The 23611-nt window shown below is 32.2% G+C and overlaps 1 protein-coding gene across 1 annotated transcript in view; it reads left to right on the forward strand.

Annotated features, from left to right (window-relative positions):
• Positions 1 to 23611, forward strand: part of EYS (eyes shut homolog) — a 2025572-nt gene that overhangs the window by 378183 nt on the left and 1623778 nt on the right. The window contains 1 exon segment of the mRNA XM_021676159.2: positions 6341 to 6507. Coding sequence (XP_021531834.2) covers positions 6341 to 6507 — 167 coding nt within the window.

Raw genomic sequence — 23611 nt, forward strand, 5'->3', positions numbered from 1 at the left:
TTTAACAGTTGGAGAGAATATCCAGTGGTCTCAGGGTGCTGCATTGGTTGCTATCCATCCTTGAAAGTGATGGGATTTCAGTGGTATCTTTGTGAAACTTTGGATTTGTTCACTTTTTACACTCCAAAAGACCACCAGGCAATTCCGCTCATCGAGAAAAACTATTTTAGACTTACTTCAATAAGGGAAAACAGCACATTAGTAGAGTTGTAGAGTTAGTAGCGCTGTGACCAGGCGGCGGGACGACAGGGACTCAGCCCCCTCCCCGTGCTAGCCCAAGATGTAACTGGGTGTGTTCAGGTTCTTGGGGTCCCTTGCCCCAGAAATGGGGAAAGGGCCCTGGCAGCGTGGTGAGCTTACCATTCAAGTAAATATGAGATCCAAAGAGTTTAGCAGAAAGCGATTTATTAGGGAGAGAGAGAAAAAGAGAGCTCCCACGCTGCTGGTCAGGGGGAATCCTAAGGGGATATCCGCACAGGTAGAGAGGGAAAGACAGTTCCCATGTTGTAGGAGGGGATCTCAGAGAGGGAAATCCATATAGGAAAGGAGGCAGTGGAGTTTTAACCCTGAAGTTATTCCCTCCCCATTTATGTTGTTGTCCAGTGAGAGAAGTTCTTTCAGACTTCCTCTGGTGTGATTGATCTTTGACTCTGATCCCAGATTGGTTGCTTGGGCCCACAACAGATCCCCCTCCTCCCAGAGCTATTCAGTGGCTTTTTAAACAAAGGAGCTCACCTGGAATTTCTACCTAGCCTGCCCCTGGGAAAGTCAGACAAATAACTTTACATTTGAAACCCCTCTGGTCCCCAGATGGGGGCATGGATGGAGGTATAGCACTGGGAAATTCCTGCCTTTGAAACACAGGCAACTTTCCTTAACAAAGTCCCTTAGCACCTCACATGGGAGACGTTGTGGAAAGATACTTATTTGGAGTAGAACCTTGAGTCAGTTGTAGAGTGTATCTAGTGGGGATTGGTTAGAATTTATGAATGAATGAAAACTTTGTATTGATGGCACAATATACTGAGAATCTTTAAATTGAGTCTTGATGTGCAAACTGTTAGTATTTGTAAATAACTTATTTTAGTTGGTTTAGAGTCTTACATTCCAGAAGTAAGTATTTCATGGAGTAAATAATAAGTTATTCTTTCTTTTTCTCAGTATTTTAAAACAAAAAAATTAGGTTTATTTTAGTTTTCATTATCAAAGAAATTCCAAAGGTGTTCTTTTATTTCTTTGAGTTAAAATGTGTCCCTTCTCTGACTGAGATCCTTTTTTAAATGCAAATGCTTCTGGAAGGAAAGCACATAAATATAAATGAGTTTATCTTGTTTTCTATACCTCTGCCACCAAAAGGTTATAAAATTATATATTATTATGAATTACTGAGAAGGGAAGGTGCTTTTCAAACAAAGTAGAAGAGATCATGGAGCACTAAAACTTGGAATGTGAAAGGTTTTTACCAAGTTTATTTTATTTCAGAATTTATGACTAGGTCTTAATCCACTATAAATTTGAACTTTAATTCATCCAGATATGATTTTTAAAATCTGTTCCCTTTTAATTAGCTAAATATATAGCCAAAACAGCCTTCCTTTTTGCCACACATTGACTAATCTTTAGACAGGTTTCTTCTTGCCTATAAGCCCCTACACTTTTTAGCATGTACTTTAAAAACTTTGCAGGTGTAAATTATGGAAATGCATGTAAATCTTCTTCCAGCTGCTTTCCAGTTTAAGGATGCAGGGGATGTCTTTATCAAGGACCATGGAACCATGCCTCTGAACTGTAAATATCAAAGAAAATAGTACTCTTACTTCCCAGTCTACTTTACAGATGGCCTACTCACAGAACAAAATTTTTGCAAACTCAATAATAATTGAATCTGCTTGACACATTCCATCTATCATACTCTTCTCTAGTGACCTCGAGTACAACAGTCTCCCCTTTAACTGCAGGGATACTTTCCAAGACCCCAGTGTATGCCTGAAACTGTGAATAGACTATAGTTTTTCCTATACATATATACCTATGATGAAGTTTAATTTATAAATGAGGCATAATAAGAGATTAACAACAACTAATAATATAGAACAATTAGTACACTATAGTAAAAGTTATATAACTATGGTCTCTTTCTCTTTTTCAAGATAACTTACTAAACTATGCTCACATATTTTTGAATCATGGTAACTGAAAGGATGGAAAGTGAAACCAACAATAAGGGAGGACTGCTGTCATTTTTTATTAGTTTAAGTTCGAAATTAAAATCCCTCCTGCTGTCTATTTTTGAAGAATTGAGTTTAGTTTCTCTCCTCTATTTTAATAGTCTTTAATAAAATTTAATTACCTATTTAACTTTGGCTCAATTTTTATCTTGACAGGTATTACTTTTAAGAATCTAGCTTGCTACATATGATGATTAAGAAAAGTCACTTTCATCTCTGATGTCACTTTATTTATCTATTTAATAACAAGGGTCAAAAAATGGCAAAATAAATGCCATATATTATATCTTATAGAGTTTTTTCCCCACGGAGTCCTTTGCCAATGACCCTATGTACTAATATAATATGAGTATGACAAGATAATTTATAGAAAATTACATGATATTCCCTGAAATGATAGCTGGCATTATTCAACTAGCATTGTTTACTTACCTATGCAGAACATTTTCTGTAAGTATGTTATAAATATCCTTCATGTAGTTAATTTCTCTACAAAAGAAGTGACTTTGTGGTAATAATATTATTATGTATATACATTACTAGTACTGAATTCTCAAAAAGGAAATTCCTAGCAGTTTGTTACTTCTGTTTCCTTTGGGAAGAAAAGATCTTCCACTGCCCAGAAACATGATTTTATTACATTCCTTCTTCAAGTAAACATTTTTAAATATCTAGAATAAAACCTCTAATTTAACTTTTGTGTATTTTGTGATATTGGAGTTTTTGTGCAAAGTGTAGTAATTAATTATATATTTTATGTACATGATATATATACAATTGACCTGTGAATAATACAGGGGTTAGGGTTGCCAACCCCCATGCAGTCCAAAATTGTGTAAAATGTTCGATTTAACATTTGATAGAGTGTTTTGTATAAATTTTTTAATATTCCTTTAAGCAGATTTTTGATTCTCTATATACACAAAGTTGAGAAATCTTTTCTCTGATATACAAGGTAGATCCAAGTTTCTATGTGTCTACTGATATAATTTACTTTCTTACTGATTTTTGTGAGAGACTTCTTCTTATCTATAAATTTAATTATAGAAAACCAAAACTCTAGTAGAAGTCTAGACTATCTGAACAGATGAAAAATCATGTTGAAATCCCAAATTAATTTTTAGGGCCAGAAATTACTTGCAATAGTTTTTAGATATAGTAAATAACTGCAGCATAAAATAATTCACCACCTTTCCCATTTAATAAAAGTGTCTCAACTAGAGCGTTAGATATAATTTAGGTGTTCATATCAGACCCCGTAGACAAAATCTTGTGTGGTTTTGAGGTATAGCCAAAAGGAAAACTAGTTATTCAACTTTTAATTATTTCAGATTATTTGGAAAATAAAATTAAAGAGAAAGCATATAGTTATATGAAACAAGTCTATCCTATTCAGAATTCTATACTAATATTCCTTGTTAGAATATTGCTTTTTCAAGATTTTATTATATATTATTTTGTAATATAGACTTCTAATAATTAAAAATACAATGGGAATTTGAAGTTTTGGTGTTTTGTATTTTCTAATTATATTTAAGGTACAGAAATAATATATTATGCATTTTTCCATAAAGAATATTTCAAAAATTAGCAAATTTTGAATAAGGCTTATAAGCTAGAAAATATGGTTTTATAGCCAAGTCAACTTTCTAACCTTGATAATTTTTCTGAGGTAACAAAAGAGAATAATTTCATTTTTAAAAGAAATACACAGTAAGTTATAATGTTCAATGTAGTCTCAAATCTCAGGAAGGTAAACTACCTATAGATATATATATAGATAGAATAAGAAAGCATTGTCATAAAATGCTAATATTTTTTCTTCTTACATGAGTGTTAAGTTTGTAAGCCAATTATAATAGTGCTCCTTTAATTGAAAAAAAACTTTACAACTAATATCCTGTGACTGTAGAAAATCATTATATACTCAGACAGAAATGAAGGCCTCTCTGAGTTACAAAGATGTAGACATATAGACACAGAGAAAACTTACAGCTTCAGTTGTAATATTTCAGACTTGGGACAAGTATAAATAACACTTGATTATCTGTCCATGTCAAAGAACTATTCTCCTTCCTAATAGATTTGATTTTCTTACTTGTTTTGAACTCTATATAGAAAGTGAAAAGACAGATTCTCATTTGATTCTTATTCAATAGAAAGTAAATCTCTATGAACCATTCGTCTATTTAGATATCACTAAAGGGTCAGACCATGAAACAAAAATTCCTAATCATTGTTGCTACAGATGGAAAATAACTTGTTGGCTATGAACCAAAACCAAAAAGAAACTATGAAGATATGCAGAGAATTTTTTTAAAGATACTAAAGTTCTATTGTTATTTGAATTTACCTCTAGAAATTAGAAATATATGTATATGTAAAAATATAAATATATATTTGTGTTTAACACTCCATAAGAAGTGTACTTCTCTCTGACAGTTTACCTAACCATCAGATAAATCCACTGAGCATATCTGTGGAAGACTTCCAAAGCTGTTAAAATATATAAATATAATTTTTGATAAAACATAGCATCATGACTTCATGAAAATATTAAATGTATGTGAAATATATTGTTTAATTTACTTTTAATAAGGAAACCAGTAAAGTTTTACTGTCAGTTCAAAGGAGAAACCAAGTAAACCACTGAAGGAGAAACACTATTTAGCAAAATCAAAAATAGATTTTTCCATGGATCTGTCTAGCAATACAATGCTATTTCCATCAGATCAGTTAATATTTAAACAATGTCTATAAAAATTTGATTAAAATATAATGAATTTTTTAATTGTCTAATAGATGTATATATATTCAGTACATATATACATACACAAATATACACATATATATATTTCTGTCACAATTTGTGTAAACGATTTGACTATTGAAAATGATTTTGATATAAATTAAAACTGATTTTTTTAACATTTGCTAAAGGAACACATTATTTCAACACATAAATGAAAGCTTGCAATCCTTGAAATGATTGTGTCATCCAAAAGACTACCAAGAAGACTAAATGGTAGAAAGAAGGGTTTATTTGTGATATCAATTTGCTAACTGGGTGTATTAGTTCATTCTTACACTGCTATAAAGAACTACCTGAGACGGGGTGATTTATAAAGAAAAGAGGTTTAATTGACACACAGTTCCACAGGCTGTACAGGAGGCATGGCTAGGAGGCTACAGAAAACTTACAATCATGGCGGAAAGTGAAGGGGAAGCAAGCATGGTCTTCACATGACAGCAGGAGAGAGAGTTAAGGAAGAGATGTTGCATACTTTTTAACAACCAGATCTCAGGAGAACTCAGTCAGTAGTTGAATAATAGCAAGGGTGAAACTGCCTTCATGATTTAATCATCTCCCACCAGGCCTTACCTCCAACACTCAGGATCACAATTCAACATGAGATTTGGGTGAAGAAACAGAGCCAAATAATATAACTGGGAAAAATTCATCTCTGATGTGGATGTAAGGTGCTCTCTTAGAAGTGAAGGGCAGGGTGATTTTTGTGCCTCATAGGGTCTGTGTTACACAAGAGTCATACACATTCAGCAAGTTTTGGAAGAAAGCAATACGCATTTATGAGGGGGAGTCAAGCACATGTTCAATGAGTAAACATATAGGTAACATACATCCCATATTCTCTTTGAAGCAGGCTTTAGCATTGAAATGAGGTGGAATTTGGCATTTTACATCAAAAAGTGAACTATAGGATGCAAAGACAGTTTGTGCTCTGTCTCTATAAACTGGTTGAAATTGGCTTGAGGACTACAATTGCTTATTAGAAAAGAGTGTTTGTAAGTGATTCTGTCTGATAAGGGTTATGGTGGCCTTAGTTGTAAATCAAAGGTAGGAAGGAAATAACAGTTTGACTGATAGCTCCTATTAGGGAGTTTAGCAAAGGTGTGGTTTTTCTTGCAGCTCTAGAAATTTAGGGAATTGCTGTACCAGCCAAGCTCTGAACCATTGGCCCATAGTTAACTTTCGTTTCCTTAACCCTAGGTTTCATCTTAGTAGACAAAGGGACATCTATCGTGGTCTCTCAGATCACAATTGTAATATATGATGGGAATTTTTTAACATTTTTATTTCTTTTTTGTTATAGATTTGTGCAAATGGATGCAGTTGTTTACGTAAAGAAGACAGTCAGGAATATCAGTGTCTATGTTTTATCAGATGGGCTGACAACATGTATCTGGAAAATACAACTGATGATCAAGGAAATGAGTGTCAACATGAAGCTATTTGTAAAGATGAAATTAATAGACCCAGGTATTTATGTATCATTTGAGCACGTAACATTACCTATCAAAAAGTTATCATTACGTTGATAAGTCATAATTGAGCTGTTTAATGGTAACAATCTTTTTGGATTAAAATGATTGTAATTTCCACACCAAATACTTACATATGCATATATGGTTATTATATGTTATATTACATAATACATGTTATGTATAACAATGTTAGCACAGTTTAAGAAGGGAAGAAGGAATAGATCTGTATAGAAATAACTTTTCTATATCATTCTAAAATTGTTAGCATAAATTCGTGATAAATTCTGCTAAGATGTGTATGATTAGCTCCAGAACAACTACTAAAAAAAAAAGTTTATATAATATAATAAAAATAGCATTAACAAAATTAAAATGTTGCCCTCAGGGCCAGGCACAGTGAATCATGTCTGTAATATCAAGGTTTTGGGAGGCCAGGGCAGGAGAATAGCTTGAGACCAGGAGTTTGAGACCAACCTGGGCAACATAGTGATAACCTGACTCTACAAAAAATTTAAGAAATCAGCCAGACGTGGTTGTGCATATCTGTAGTACTAGCTACTTGGGAGGCAGAGGAAGAAGTATTTCTTGAGCCCAGGAGTTAGAAGCTGCAATGAGCTATGATTGTGCCACTGCACTCCAGACTGGGCAACAGAGTGAGACCCTATCATGAAAAAATAAATACAATAAAATGAAATATTGCCCTGGAGTAATATTTACTTAGTACAAAAGAAAATAGTATTAGAATACTTAGAATGGGAAAAATAGAGGTACAAAAGAGATATGAGACATGTAGAAAACAAGTGGTAAAATGGCAGGCATAAATTCAAATGCTTCAAAAATATTTAAATTAAGTGACTTCAGAAATTCAATCAAAAGATAGAAATTTTTAGAGTGGCTGTTTTCTGATTTGGTCAACTATATACGATTTACAGAAGATGTACTTTATGTATACATATGTGTATATGTATATATATGGTTTATGGGAGACACTTTAGATTCAAAGATACAAATAAGCTGAAAGTAAAGCAATAAAAAATACATAATTCAAACAGCAACAAGAAGAAAACTGGAGTACTATACTAACATCAGGAAAAAAAATAGATATAAAAAAATGAAACAGTTACTAGAGAAAAATACGGATATTTTATAATTATAAAAAAGTCAAAATGTTCAGAAAAGGTAGTGATTACAAACATATATGTGTGTATCTATATGTATATGTATGTGTATACACAACTAACAACATAGCATCAAAACGATGAAGCTAAAAAAAGTAATTTAAGGGAGAAATAGCTAATTCAACAATGAGACTTAGAGACTCTAATAACCTACTTTCAATAGCAGATGAAATACTTGGTTGTAAGTCAACTAAGGTGTAGAAGATTTAAACAACATTATAAAGCATCTAGGAGTAGCAGATAGCTACAAAACACATTACCCAACAAGAACAGAATAACCTTCTTAAATGTACATGGCACATTTACCAGGTTAGACCATATGCTATGCTATGCTATAAAACAAGCTGTAATTTATTTCAAAAAATTGAAATAATAAAATGAACATTATCTGATGAAAATTGAATGAGATTAAACATCAGAAACAATAAGTAACTTGGTAAACTTACAATTATATGGAATTTAAATAACACGATTTATATTAAAAAATGGATCAAAATGAAATTGAAAGAGAAATTAGGAAAGACTTTGAGATTATTGAAAATGGATACCAAAACTCATGGGATGTGAGTGATGCAGTGCTTGGAATAAAATTTGTAGTTGTAAATACCTCAATAGCCTAAACTTCCACCTCAACACAATGGAAAAGAGAGAAAACTAAGCCTAAATAACAAGTAGAAAGAAGGAAATCATAAACTAAGAGTAAAATTAATAAAATAAAATACGGATAAACAAAGACTGTCAAAAAAATATAAAGTTCATTTGTTTTAAACGTTAACAAAATAAATATACTAAAATCAGGCATAAGAGATAAAACAGTACTGAAATTATAGAAAGAAAAAAATATAATACTTTACACCTAAATTTTAAAGTTTAGTTAACTTCAGTAAAATGAGAAATAGAAAAATACCAACTACTGCAATAGATTCAAGAAGAAATAGAAAATCTAACCTATAACAAATAAAAAGATTGAATCCAGTAATTAAACAAACTAACAAAAATTAACACTATGGAATGTCCAAGACTAGATGACTTCACTGGGGCATTGTAACAAATATATAAAGCAAAATTAAGAGTAGTTATTCACCACCTCTTTCAAAAATAGAAGAGTAGGGAACATTTCCCAACTCATTTTATGAGGCCAATATTACAATACTACAACCAGACAAATCACAGGAAAACTATAGGCAAATATATGTTTTCAATCTAAACACAAAAATCCTCAACACAATGATATTACACCAAGTTCAGCAACATATGGAAAGGTTTATATAGCATAACAAAATGAGATTTATCATAAGAATATAAGGTTAATTTAATATCTTAAAATCCACTAATGTAATTTACTGTATTAACAGAATAAATAAAAAAGAAAATACATGATAATGTAAACAGATGCAGGAAAAAAAGCATGTTGCAGAATCTCATAACTCTTTATGACAAAAGCACTCAACAACGAAGAATGCAAGGGAACTTCCACAATCTGATAAGGAACACTTAAAAAAATAAGAAGAACGAAGAAACATGACTAACATTATACTCAATGTTGAAAGACTGAAAGACTGGAATTGCAAATCAAAACAATGAGATAACACTTTACACCTACTTGTGTAGTCTAATCATAGATTTTCCATTTGACCCAGCAATTCTACTTGCAGTATATACTCAAAAAAAAGATTATATATGTTCATACAAAATTTGTATGTGAATGTTTGCACAGTTGTGAAAGATTAAAAAAGCAGAAATAACCTAAATGTCCATCAACTGATGAATGAATATATACAACTTGTTATATTCATACAATAAAATGTTATTCAGCAGTAGTCAAAAATGAATTACTGATACATGCTTTAATATAGATAAAATTGGAAACACTTTGATAAGGAAAAGAAGTAAGACACATATAGTGCTCAACAATACTTGTTTAATGAAACATTTTTATTTATTAAGAAGCATTTTTATTTATTAAGAAAATTACCCTTTGTTTTGTGACATAAGTTCATTTTTTTCTGATATTGTGATTCTTTTTTGTTTGTCATTTTTTGATATCCAGAGAATCTTGGCATTTTTGCAACTGAAATTATCAATACTTTAATGAGTTCTTGATATTGTTTCATAATTAAAACTAACAATGGAGCTTGCAAAATTTTTCAGGTACAGGTATTTTATATCAAATTAAGTTTCTCTGTATCAGTTACAATATCTAGAAATTATGTATGTGATACCACCTGTTATAATGTCAAAAGATATGCAAAATCTTAGAATTAATAAAAGATGCTCTAATTCTCTGTTAAAAAGACCCTTTATATACCACTAAGCTCAGTGAAAAGAAAAAATTATATACTCTGAATAAATGAAAATATAATGCATGAACTTAAATATTAGGCCTTAAATTGGCTAAGATATTAATTCTTCCCAAATTGATTCACACGTTTAATGCAATAAAAAATATTGCAGGTTATTTTAGAAACTAATTATATATATATATTTATGAATAATGTTTTATAAATTATTAGTTCACCTTTGAAAAGGAACTAATGGAGTGGGACTTCATGAACTATATGGTATGACAGACTACAAAACCATGCCTTTAAGGAAAAAAAAATGGGTCAACAGAAAGCTGTGACAAAAACCCAAGTATATATGTGGGATCCTGATATATAAGAAATTTGGCTATAATTTCAATTGAACATACAGGGTTCTTTAGTAAATGGTATTGAGGACATGGCTCATTGTAAGACCCTAAACGAAACTGGATTATAACCTTATACATTATAAGGAGACTCAAAATATGTATAGGGATCCAAAAGTAAAGGTAAAATGATGCTATAAACAAAAAAAATGTAGAAAAGTATCTTTGTGCTTTGGGGATGAATAAATTTTCCAATTAAACACAATTTATAAAGCAAAATAATGATAGTATTATAAAAATAGACACTAATGATGGTGATGATGTTAACAGACACAAAGTTAATGAACAACGTATAAACATTTTTCTTTTAAAGTGTATTTTAAATGGGTGCAGGTTAAAATTCATAATATAAATGATGTATTTCACACAGGTCTGCACGTTACCATATTTTTTCCCTGAAATGTTCAAAAAATTTTCTGGGGATTTCTAAAATGTTTAATGAGCCAAAACTTTAAAAAAATATATCACCCCAGCCATATTGTTACTTAAGACCAGGAAAGATTTGCTAAGTTTGGCATGATAATTTCTTAATACCAGGCTCAGACTTTGAGGTGTTCATGACTCCCACCTCTTTTTGAAGCCTCAAATTTATGTCTAAGTCACCAATCCCTACTTGCTACCAGAAATATTATAACAGAATTAAATATATTCATTTGTATATTGATTATTTGAATATTCTCTAATTGTAAGATATTGTTGAAAATGTCATGACAGTGAGACATGATACCTGTCCCAGGTAATGTACTACACATAAGTAAGATTATATACTCTTCAGAACACATCTCATGGTTGTTCTGTTTCATTTAGAAAGTGAGCACATTTTTTAAGTACTAAAGTAATTTTTTTTCTTCACTTTCTGAACATATAAGTTGCTTGATTTTAGCAATGTGTCTTCTGGCTTTCTTTCTGGAAGTTTTAAATTAAACCTGTTTCCTGTACAAGCTATTTTAGGATATTCACATTTTCTGTGTAATGCTAAATATAACCAAAACATAATTTTCAGTTATAAGCAAGAGTTCTATTTCAAAGTGTAAAATCTAGAAGTCCACAAGAATATCAGGTGTAGTTTCAAAAACTATTTCTGTATAGTCAGGAGGCTTGTATAAATAGAGCTTTATGTGAATTTGCCGCAAAAATATAGTATAATTTGACCAGGATTTTCTTAAATTATTTCTGATCCAAGAACTTTAATAGTGATTTATTCTAAGACTATTGTAATTTCTGCCATAATGTCAGTGATTTTATTAACAAGTTGAATATTTTGTTTTAGGTTTATTTATTTATTTTGGCTACACTAGACAAACTTCTGCCTTCAAGTAAAAGTTTTATGTGTTTAACTTTTTCTGCAAAACAAAAAGGATATAAAACTACATATGAAAGTGCCATATTGAATATGTTTTTGGATCTGGACCAGTCTTGATACCACTAGATCAGGTGTCTAAATCTTTTTGTCTAAGGCACTTACATGCACCGATATGTTTTCTCTCTTTATTATGCCCTGGAAATACAAATAACCTTGCTTCTTAAATCCTTATAGTAAAATGATATAGAACTCATTCACTTAAGTAATTCTAGAGTACATATCATTGCATTGTCTATACACAAACCAAAATTATTGTGATAAACTGCATTAAATGCAGCACTTTTGGATAATAAAGTGTCAAATCTCATATGAGTTGAAACTTAGCTCATGTATGCACAGTTGTCTCTCATATGTTTTTCCCAAACACATGTTATACACTTAAAATAAAAGTTTCATTATATTATAGCTTCAGGTTTCATAACTTTTATACTTTAATTTCATATATCAAACAATAAAATGTTTTATGAATGTCATATAATTTTGAACTACCTGAGCCAGATTTTTATTTTAATTTATATTCAAATAGTTTTTATAGGTATAACCTTTTCACATTGCTTTTCAAATTATCTTCTAAGACTTGGAACTTCATGCAGCCATTTAGGCAGAATCTTTAAAAAGATGATGTTTGTCTTGAGCATAGCTTGTTCAAGTTTAAAATGCATTTGTTGACAATATTAAAGAAATATTAATGAAGCATCCACAGTTTATAAGTCATTTGGGTCATAACTTTAGGACTCAGGATAATAAGTAAAGGAATACATTTAATTTTTTTCTATTTCTTGAAAGTATTTTTCATTGAAAATATAAATGATTAAAAACTAATAATTATAATATTTTAACATTAGATCGTATTTTCAACTTGTAGACTTTTACCTAGTAGGCTTCTGCTTTGTTCTTTATATCATATTATTCACTTATTTCAAATTTAACTGTATTTTTAAATGTATATATTTAATAATGTAGTTAGCAATACATTCATAATATATTTTAGCCCAATTAAATTTCTCAAGAAATGTCTTTAAATTTACAGACTATTTTTAAGTTAATATTATGTGTAGGTCACTACAATTTCCATCAAAATTGATGTACTTCTTACTGCAAAGCTTTCAATCTGATAGCCATTAATGTTATTACTGAATATCAATGTACACATATATATTACCATTTATTTGAATTTATTAATTATGATGACAAAATGCTTGACATACCAGTACATAGTTGGGTGAAAAGTGAAGAATGCTTTTGTAAATTGGATAAATTTATTTTAGCTCAGTGATTTTCAGAGGGACTGTTTTGTTTTCTGAGGGCATCTTGGCAATTTCTAGAGTCATTGTCAATATTCAGAATAATTGGCTGGAACAGTTGACATTTAGCATGTAGGTAGTGAATGATGAATGTTATAAATCTTTCAATGCACAGAACAGTTCAGGCAAAGAAAGAGTTTTTTACGGATTGCAGAATTTCTAAAAGTCACATCATATGTTAATGTGCATATAAAACCTATATATAAATATCTAAGCCTAGATCTGATTTTTACATCACATACTTGCACAAAATAGTTTTACACAATTTTAATAATCATTGAATATATCAGGAATGAATATTTTATGTTAAAGAAATAAATATTATTTTTCATTCAGAAATTTCTTAGAATTTGTTAACCATATTGTATTGAAAAAATTACATCATCTTACTTGAGTGCCTAATAGGAAGTGACTATTATCAGTCCTTATTTATGGCTGCCGAATCCACAGTAATTATGTGCATGGGCACAAACAGCTAACCACTGCAATGGATTTTCTAGCTCAGTTATTCTTTAGTATTTTTATATAGAAATAGTGGTCTTACAAGTTAGTGGTCTTTTATACTTTTTATATTAGAGTTAGGGAATTATCTTGGTTAATTTTTAATATTAGGTGTGTAGGTAGGATACATTATGAATTCTATTATATGAAGTAAAGAGTGTGCTATGAAAACCAGAAATGTACTATTAACAGAAATTATTGGTCTGATTGATTTTAGAGTATCTGTTTCAGGAAGTATAAGGCTAAGTAGATCATACACCTTTAAAAGTATAACTAATAGAGGATCAAAAACAGACAAATATTTCAAAATTATGAGAAATAAATCATATCACAAACCAATTCAAAAAATAAAGAAATAAAATACAATTCACATTTCAAAACAGAAAACAAAAGTATTTTAAACACATAAAAGATATATTGGTTATTAACATCTATTAAATTACCTTAAAAATCAAACTAAAAGCAACCAATTCTAGGCTATTTAAGAGGCTCTTTATAATAATTTGACTTAGAAGGATTAAAAAATATATAATAGATAAACTTAGTGGAGAGATCCTAATGAGAACAAGGCTGGAACTACAGACTTGCTATATCATGGTGAAATTTAAGAGAGAAAGTATTAAATCAGATAAAAAGTAGTTTTTATTTAGCTTTATGTTGATGTACTAAACACATTTTGCATTACAATCAATAATGCCTGCTATTAATTTAGGCTCCTGAATGTAGTTAAGTATATGAAGAAGTCAAAAAATGAGGAAGTATAAACTGAATAGGAAGAAACACAATTATTGTGGTTTATAGATGATAAGATTATATATCTAGTAAAATAAAATAATTGATTTAAATAACCTATTAAAAATAAAATAATTTTATACTGTGGTCTACTAAAAAATCAACATAAATCAACATAAGAAATGTATAGATTTCCGTAAGAAATAAATGTCATTTAGAGAATAAAATGAAGAAAAATATCTTACTTACGATAGTCTCCCAAAAGATAAAATACCTAGGAATAAACTGTTATAAATGTATAACAAAAGAAAATCTTAAAACTATAATGAAGGATTTAAGAAAGATAATTAAATGCTTTTAATTGCATAGCACGTTCTTGGGTAGAAAGTCTCAATGCTTTAGTAACTCTAAATTCATATATAAATTCTGTATGGTCTCACATAAAACAGAAATAAAATTTTCATTTTACTATGTGTATATATAGAGGATAAAAGTTGAAAGAAAGAAAAAATCTGTAAGAGTATGAGAAAATATTTTAAAACAAAGTGTTAAAATATGTTCTGGGGTGTTAAATCAAACACCTTGTACTAAGAGAGACTATGACTCACGTATATGAGTCATATGCATATGTATACCTTATATATAAATATATATACTTATCTATCTGAATTTATTTTAATATAAATAGCATTTCCAATCAATGGTAGAGAAGAAATTACATCATTTAGCAATTTAACAAATTATTTATTTATTAAATAAAACTATCACTTACTAGAAAAGAATGATAGTGAATATTTGCATATCTTAAAATGGGGAGGTTTTTCTAAACAAACACAAGATTGAGAAGCAATTAAAGGAAAACCAGATACAGGTGTTATATAAAAATGTAAAATTTATGAAGGCATAAATTCCAAAGACATTCAAGCATCTAGAAAAAATATTTACAGTACATTAGACAAAGTGATATCATTTTAATTTAAAGATAATTTATAGGTATTCCTGTTAAATATGGACATTGTAGTACATGCATTTTTATTTTTTCCAAAACCCATTAAAATTATGATCAAAGGGAACAAAGAGCAAGGGAGAGGAAACAATAGAATAAATAAGTGGATTACTCCACCGACTAGAACCACCAAACTAAGTTGGTAGCAGAGGGGAAGCCATTAAACAAGCTGAACACTCAAGACAGGCATTGTACTCATCAGTCATTCATGAGTGTGGGACCATGGTGAGCCTGAAATCAAAGAATTAGTTGAAAGTTTTATGAGCAGTTAAACTCCTGAATTGTCTGTTTTATTTTGTGTGATAAGAACGGAACAGCCCATTCCATTCTTGAGCAACAGAGAGCCCAGGGATATGGTGCAGTACTGCAGAGGAGAAATTAAGTAAAAGGCTACTCACAAAACAAAGCGAACAAGGTCTTTTTTCCTATTCTGCTCTAAAAATGTGAGTGACCCGGCCACTTCCACCGATTGTCACTGACTGGCTCTAGAAAAAAGAATACTGCCTCTGAGAGAGGGAGCTCTCAGACAAATCCACCAGGTCTCTGCTTGATCACAGCCCAATAAAGTTAGTCACTAGAAAACCACTCACAATGAATACATGGAATTTCAATCCACATTTTTTGGATTTATTTTTCAGTATGAGTAGAGAGTCAAGCATAATCGTGTATGTTAAGAAATTCTCTAATTTCACTGCCAGAGACCAAAGTCAGTTGGGAATTGGAAGGTGAGTAGAAATTCAGAGGAAATACAAAGTTGAGGAGCACGTTTAACATCTGAAAAAAAAAAAAAAACCCAAAATTTAAGATTACTGCCCTCAAAGTAGTAAGAGAAAGGTAGAAAAAAGGTGTTTTCAAATCTACAATGTGTGAACATTTTTAGTTTTCAAGAGGTCTAACCTAAAAATAATATACTTCACTTAAAATAGGAAGTCAAGTTAGGAACAAAATTAGGAATTGGGAAACTCAGGATCCAAACCAGAAAATAGGAGGTACAGCTTCCCAGGACAAAGATGAAGAGTCATCCCAGAAGACACTGTGGAGTGAGCCTGCAGATCTACCCATTCAGGACAGGCATGTCTGAGGACAAAAAGACTGAGGCTGAGAGAATATCCAATGTATTTTGCATATTGAGGGACATGGGGAAGTAATTATGACTGGGTACTTAGAATAAGTAAATAAAACAAAAAATAAAGGGATTAATAACTGTCAGAAAAACAAAAATGTTCTGTAAAAGTAAGTGCATACTACCTCTTTCAGCTATAAATGATATCACTGAAGTCATAATTACATAAAATGAGTATCAGTTTATCGTAAAATTAACGTAACTTTATATTGGGAGAATAAAATAAGGGCTTGGTGTGTGTATCTGTGTGTGTGTGTGTGTGTGTGTGTGTGTTTGGGGGTGAGGAGCAGTGTAAGAAATTTAAATACTTCTCTTCCATAGGAAGAAGTCAATGAATAATGTCTAAATTTGTTTTTTTTTTAGTAATACATGTAAAATATTTTATTTGGAACTATTGATATAAATGAAAACAATGAAATACTTAAACATCTTTAAGTAGCTACATATAGTGGCATAATGAGTTAGAAATGAACATGCACTATTTTACCTTCTGAAAACAGAATAGTTACTCTATAAGAAATATTTGCATTTATTGTAGGAATATTACGTACTATTTAATGAAAATAAAAATTAAAAATAAACCAGAAAATTAAAACATGGACATAAATTTAAAACCAAAGTGCTAGGCATTTCGGAAATTCTGGACTACTTTCAAGGCATTGGAAGCAACATTTTCTTAAGAACATCCCGATGAGCTTCCCAGGATGGCCATTAGAAAGCAACAAATTGCTTTTGAGTGTTTTTGATCTTGCTCCTCTAGCTCTTTCCATTTTGACAACAGGGTGTCAATTTTAGATCTTTCCTCACTTCTCTGATGGGCATTTATTGCTATAAATTTCCCTCTAGACACTGCTTTAAATGTGTCCCAGAGATTCTGGTACGTTGTGTCTTCATTCTCGTTGGTTTCAAAGAACATCTTTATTTCTGCCTTCATTTCATTGTTTATGCAGTCAACATTCAGGAGCTAGTTGTTCGGTTTCCATGAAGTTGTGCAGTTCTGAGTTAGTTTCTTAATTGTGAGTTGTAATTTGATTGCACTATGGCCTGAGAGACTGTTTGTTATGATTTCCGTTCTTTTGCACTTGCTGAGGAGTGATTTACTTCCAATTATGTGGTCAATTTTATAGTAGGTGTCATGCGGTGCTAAGAAGAATGTATATTTTGTGGATTTGGGGTGGAGATTTCTGTAGATGTCTATTAAGTCCCCTTGGTCCAGATCTGAGTTCAAGTCCTGGATATCCTTGTTAATTTTCTGTCTCGTTGATCTGTCTAATATTGACAGTGGAGTGTTAAAGTCTCCCACTATTATTGTGTGGGAGTCTAAGTCTCTTTGTAATTCATTAAGAACCTGCTTTATGTACCTCAGTGCTCCTGTATTGGGCGCCTATATGCTTAGGAGCTTTAGTTCTTCTTGATGTATTGATCCTTTTACCGTTAAGTAATGCCCTTCTTTGTCTCTTTTAATCTTTGTTGGTTTAAAGTCCATCTTATCAGAGACTAGGATTGCAACTCCTGCATTTTTTTGCTCTCCATTTGCTTGATAAATCTTCCTCCATCCCTTTATTTTTAGCCTATGTGTGTCCTTGCACATGAGATGGGTTTCCTGAATAAAGCGCACCAATGGATTTTGACTTTTTATCCAATTTGCCAGTCTGTGTCTTTTAAATGGGGTATTTAGTCCATTTACATTTAAGGTTAATATTGTATGTGTGAATTTGATCCTGCCACTTTGATGCTAGCTGGATGTTTTGCCCATTAATTGACACATTTTCTTCATTGTGTCAATGGTCTTTACCATTTAGTACATGTTTGGAGTGTCTGGTACTGATTGTTCCTTTCTATGTTTAGTGCTTCTTTCAGGAGCTCTTGTAAGGCAAAAAACTCAAAAGCTAGCAGAAGACAAGAAATAACTAAGATCAGAGCAGAACAGAAGGAGATAGAGACACAAAAAAATCCTTCAAAAAATCAATAAATCCAGGAGCTGGTTTTTTTGAAAAGATCAACAAAATAGATAGACCTCTAGGCAGATTAATAAAAAAGAAAAGGGAGAAGAATCAAATAGATGCAATAAAAAACAATAAAGGGGATATCACCACAGATTCCACAGAAATACAAACTACAATCAGAGATTACTACAAACAACTCTATGCACATAAACCAGTAAACCTGGAAGAAATGGATGAATTCCAGGACACTTGCACCTCCCAAGCCTAAACCAGGAAGAAGTCGAAACCCTGAATAGAACAATAACAAGGGCTGAAGTTGAGGCAGCAATTAATAGCCTACCAACCAAAAAAAGCCCAGGTCCAGATGGGTTCACAGCTGAATTCTACCAGACGTACAAAGTGGAGCTGGTGCCACTCCTTCTGAAACTATTCCAAACAATCCACAAAGAGGAAATCCTTCCCAAATCATTTTATGAGACTAACATTATCCTGATACCAAAACCCAGCAGAGACTCAACAGAAAAAGAAAACTTCAGGCCAATATCCATGATGAACATAGATGCAAAAATTTTCAATAAAATACTGGCAACTGATATCAACAGCACGTCAAAAAGCTTATCCATCACAATCAAGTAGGCTTCATTCCAGGGATACAAGGTTGGTTCAATATATGCAAGTCTATAAATGTAATTGACCACATAAACAGAACCAAAGACAAAAAACACATGATTATCTCAATTGATGCAGAGAAGGCCTTCGACAAAATGCAACAGCCCTTTATGCTGAAAATTCTCAATAAACTAGGTATTGAAGGAACATATCTCAAAATAATAAAAGCTATTTATGACAAACCTACAGCCAATATCATACTGAATGGGCAAAAACTGGAAGCATTCCCTTTGAAATCCAGCACTAATCAAGGATGCCCTCTCTCACCACTCCTATTCAACATAGTATTGGAAGCTCCACCCAGAGCAATTAGGCAAGAAAAAGAAATAAAGGATATTCAGTTAGGAAAAGAGGCAGTTAAATTGTCTCTATTTGCAGATGACATGATTATATATTTAGAAGACCCTATCATCTCAGCCCAAAATCTCCTGAAACTGATAAGCAACTTCAGCAAAGTCTCAGGATACAAAATCAATGTGCAGAAATAACAAGCATTTCTATACACCAATAACAGACTAACAGAGAGCCAAATCATAAGCGAACTCCCATTCACAATTGCTACAAAGAGAATAAAATACCTGGGAGTACATCTAACAAAGGATGTAAAGAACCTTTTCAATGAGAACTACAAACCACTGCTCAAGGAAACAAGAGTGGACACAAACAAATGGAGAACCATTGCATGCTCATGGTTAGGAAGAATCAATATCGTGAAAATGGCCATACTGCCCAAAGTAATATATAGATTAAATGCTATCATCATCAAGCTACCAACGACCTTATTCACAGAACTGGAAAAAACCACCTTAAACTTCATATGGAACCAAAAGAGAGCCCACATATCCAAGGCAATCCTAAGCAAAAAGAACAAAGCCAGAGGTATCAAGCTACCTGATTTCAAACCATACTACAAAGCTACAGTAATCAAAACAGCATGATACTGATACCAAAACAAAGATATAGACCAATGGAACAGAACAGAGGCCTTGGAGGCAATGCCACACATCTACAACCATCTGATCTTTGACAAACCTGACAAAAACAAGCAATGGGGAAAGGATTCTCTGTTTACTAAATTGTGTTGGGAAAACTGGCTAGCCATGTGCAGAAAGGAGAAACTGGACCCCTTCCTGACACCTTACACCAAAATTAACTCCAGATTGATTAAAGACTTAAACATAAGATTTAACACCATAAAAACCTTAGAAGAAAACCTAGGCAAAACCATTCAGGACATAGGCATAAGCAAGGACCTCATGACTAAAACACCAAAATAATTGTTAACAAAAGACAAAATAGACAAATGGGACCTAATTTAACTCGAGAGCTTCTGTACAGTAAAAGAAACAATCATTAGAGTGAACTGACAACCAATAGAATAGCAAAAAATGTTTGCAATCTACCCATCTGACAAAGGGCTAATATCCAGAATCTACAAAGAACTAAAACAGATTTACAAGAAACAAACAAACAAACAAACCCATTCAAAAGTGGGAGAAGGATATGAACAGAAACTTTTCAAAAGAAGACATATATGAGGCCAATAAACATGAAAAAAATGCTCATCATCACTGGTCATTAGAGAAATGCAAATCAAAACCACATGGAGATACTACCTCATGCCAGTTAGAAGGTCAATCATTAAAAAATCAGGAGACAACAGATGCTGGAGAGGATGTGGAGAAATAGGAACACTTTTACACTGTTGGTGGGAGGGTAAACTAGTTCAACCATTGTGGAACACAGTGTGGTGCTTCCTCAAGGATCTAGAAATAGAAATTCCATTTGACCCAGTAATCCCATTACTGGGTATATACCCACAGGATTATAAATCATTGTGTTATAAAGACACATGCACTCGTATGTTCATAGTGGCACTGTTTACAATAGCAAAGACCTGGAACCAACCCAAATGCCCATCAATGATAGACTGGACAAGGAAAATGTGTCACATATACACCATGGAATACTATGCAGCCTTAAAAAATGATGAGTTCATGTCCTTTGTAGGGACATGGATGAATCTGGAAACCATCATTCTCAGCAAACTGACACGAGAACAGAAAATCAAGCACCACATGTTCTTACTCATAGGCAGGTGTTGAACAATGAGAACGCATGGACACAGAGGGGAACATCACACACTGGGGTCTGTTGAGGGGACCAAGTGTGGGACACTGAGAGTGGGGGAAGGCTAGGGATGGATAACATGGGGAGAAATGCCAGATGTAGGTGACGGGGATGGATACAGCAAACCGCATTGCCATGTGTACCTATGCAACAATCCTGCATGATCTGCACATGTACCCCAGAACCTAAAGTACAATTAAAAAAAAAAAAAGAAAGAAAGAAAGCATAAAAAAGCTGGGCGTGGTGGCTCACGCCTGTAATCCCAGCACTTTGGGAGGCCGAGGCGGGTGGATCATGAGGTCAAGAGATCGAGACCATCCTGGTCAACATGGTAAACCCCGTCTCTACTAAAAATACAAAAAATTAGCTGGGCATGGTGGCACGTGCCTGTAATCCCAGCTACTCAGGAGGGTGAGGCAGGAGAATTGCCTGAACCCAGAAGGGTGAGCCGAGATCGCGCCATTGCACTCCAGCCTGGGTAACAAGAGCGAAACTCTGTCTCAAAAAAAAAAAAAAAAAAAAGAAAGCATAAAAAGAAAAAAAGACAGCAACCAATTGCTGAGCTGCTTTTCCTGGGTAAGGGGAGAGAGGCAGGAGGCTGAGGTGTGTGGTACAATGGAGAAGGAAGTATTGATATCTTACTTTCTTTTGTGCTCATTATAAAATTAGTGTTAAGAATTTAAATTATTTATTATAGAAAAATTACCAAAAATAGGTTGTTATTAGGAAACAAAAAGGGAAATGGCCAGTCACTTTGCAAAGTGTGGTTATTCATAAATTAAACACATAAAATTCATAGCAAAATAATATAGGTTTTCCAATCAGACTGGTAAATACTAAAACTTATTATTATATGCAGAACTCTCCAGTGTTTGGGAAGAGCAGCATTCTGACATCAGAAATGAAAATATAAGTTGCTACAGCCTTTTTGGAGGGGGATTTGATAAGAGCTATTAAAACTAAAACTTGTATTCTTTCTGATTAAGACAATTCTGCAAGGGATTTATCCTATCGATCCTCTTATAGAGTCCACCAATATATTTGTATGAGGACTTCCATTCTGTATAAATATTAGCGCTGTAATTTAAAACACATAGTAATTTCAGTGCCTTCAGTGGATAATATATTATGGTACATTCACATAATAGAATATTTTCACCTTTGAAAACAAAATATGCTAATTTGGATTGATATCTCAGACATATCATTAAATGGAAAGAGAAAATTTCAGAGTATTGTATTTTACTAAGATATAATCATTTTTGAGAGTTTAAATATATATAAAAATATGTATGTATAGGTAGGTCTGTATTTTAGTTAGGTTGATATAGAAATGCTAATGCTAAACAATAAGGTAATATGCCTGTGTTGTGTCAGAAATAAAATTTGAAAAATTCCCAAATTACGAACAAGTAGGTTGTTGCTCTAACTACAATTCATCAAATTTTTAAAAGACAAGTACACAAGCAAAAGTATCTATTCTCTTGAAGACATTAAGGCTCAATAAAACAAATATCAAGTGGTGATCAATATAAAAATATAAGTAATAGAATGAAATATAAAAATCAAGTCAATTACCAGTTCAAATTTGCTGTGGCCAAATGCAGATTCTTGTTTCTACCCTAAATTTTCCCCTTTTAAATCTTTCTCTTAATAAAAGGTGTCACTATCCTCACACAGTTCAGACTTAAAAAGGAATCATTTTTCATAGGCTATGTAGGTTTTAGAGACTTAAGGCAAGACCCTAATAGATAACTGCCAAACCCTATTTCAATTATCAGTTTTTGTTTGTTATAGTATCTGATTGAGCCGGTACCTCCATATTACTCCTAATTTTCAAAAATATTCTCAATGCCTTAAGCTTCCCATATATAATTTAGAGTCAACCTCTTGATAGCTTTATTGAGATATTAATAAATTAGAGATTAGCTCAGGAAGAATTATAAAGATAGGCCTTCATATTCTTGTACAGGACATCCTGTCCATTTAGGAAGAAACTTTCTAAAATTTCCTTTCTATTTTCATGGAAAAACAAAAAACATTATGACTAAATCTTGTATAGTGGAGGCACAGAACTATATAATAATATTGGAATTATACATATGGCCCCATGTAATCTACCACCCCAATCAAAACACTGTTGAAAGTGAAAGAGCACTATTAACAATTTACAAAAATATGGTTAAACAAGGCCTAGAACAGGCCAAAAATTTTTTGCTATGTGACAGTTGTTTTGAATTTACCTAGAATTATTTTTGTACTTGGAGGGAGAAGAGAAAAGGTATTGAAGGGAAGTAATTGTATTCTATGACTTTATTTCAGATAACTTTGTTGTTAAGGGTGTTTGACATAGGAGGTAACAGTTACTTGCCAAGTAAAAAACATGCAATACTATTCCGTGAAAAAGAGGCACAACTGGGAATTTTGCAGATGAGGAAAACAGGGCACAAATATACTT

Source organism: Aotus nancymaae, unplaced genomic scaffold (assembly GCF_030222135.1).
Source record: "Aotus nancymaae isolate 86718 unplaced genomic scaffold, 86718_ANA_hifiasm-v0.15.2.pri h1tg000040l, whole genome shotgun sequence".
Lineage (NCBI taxonomy): Eukaryota > Metazoa > Chordata > Mammalia > Primates > Aotidae > Aotus > Aotus nancymaae.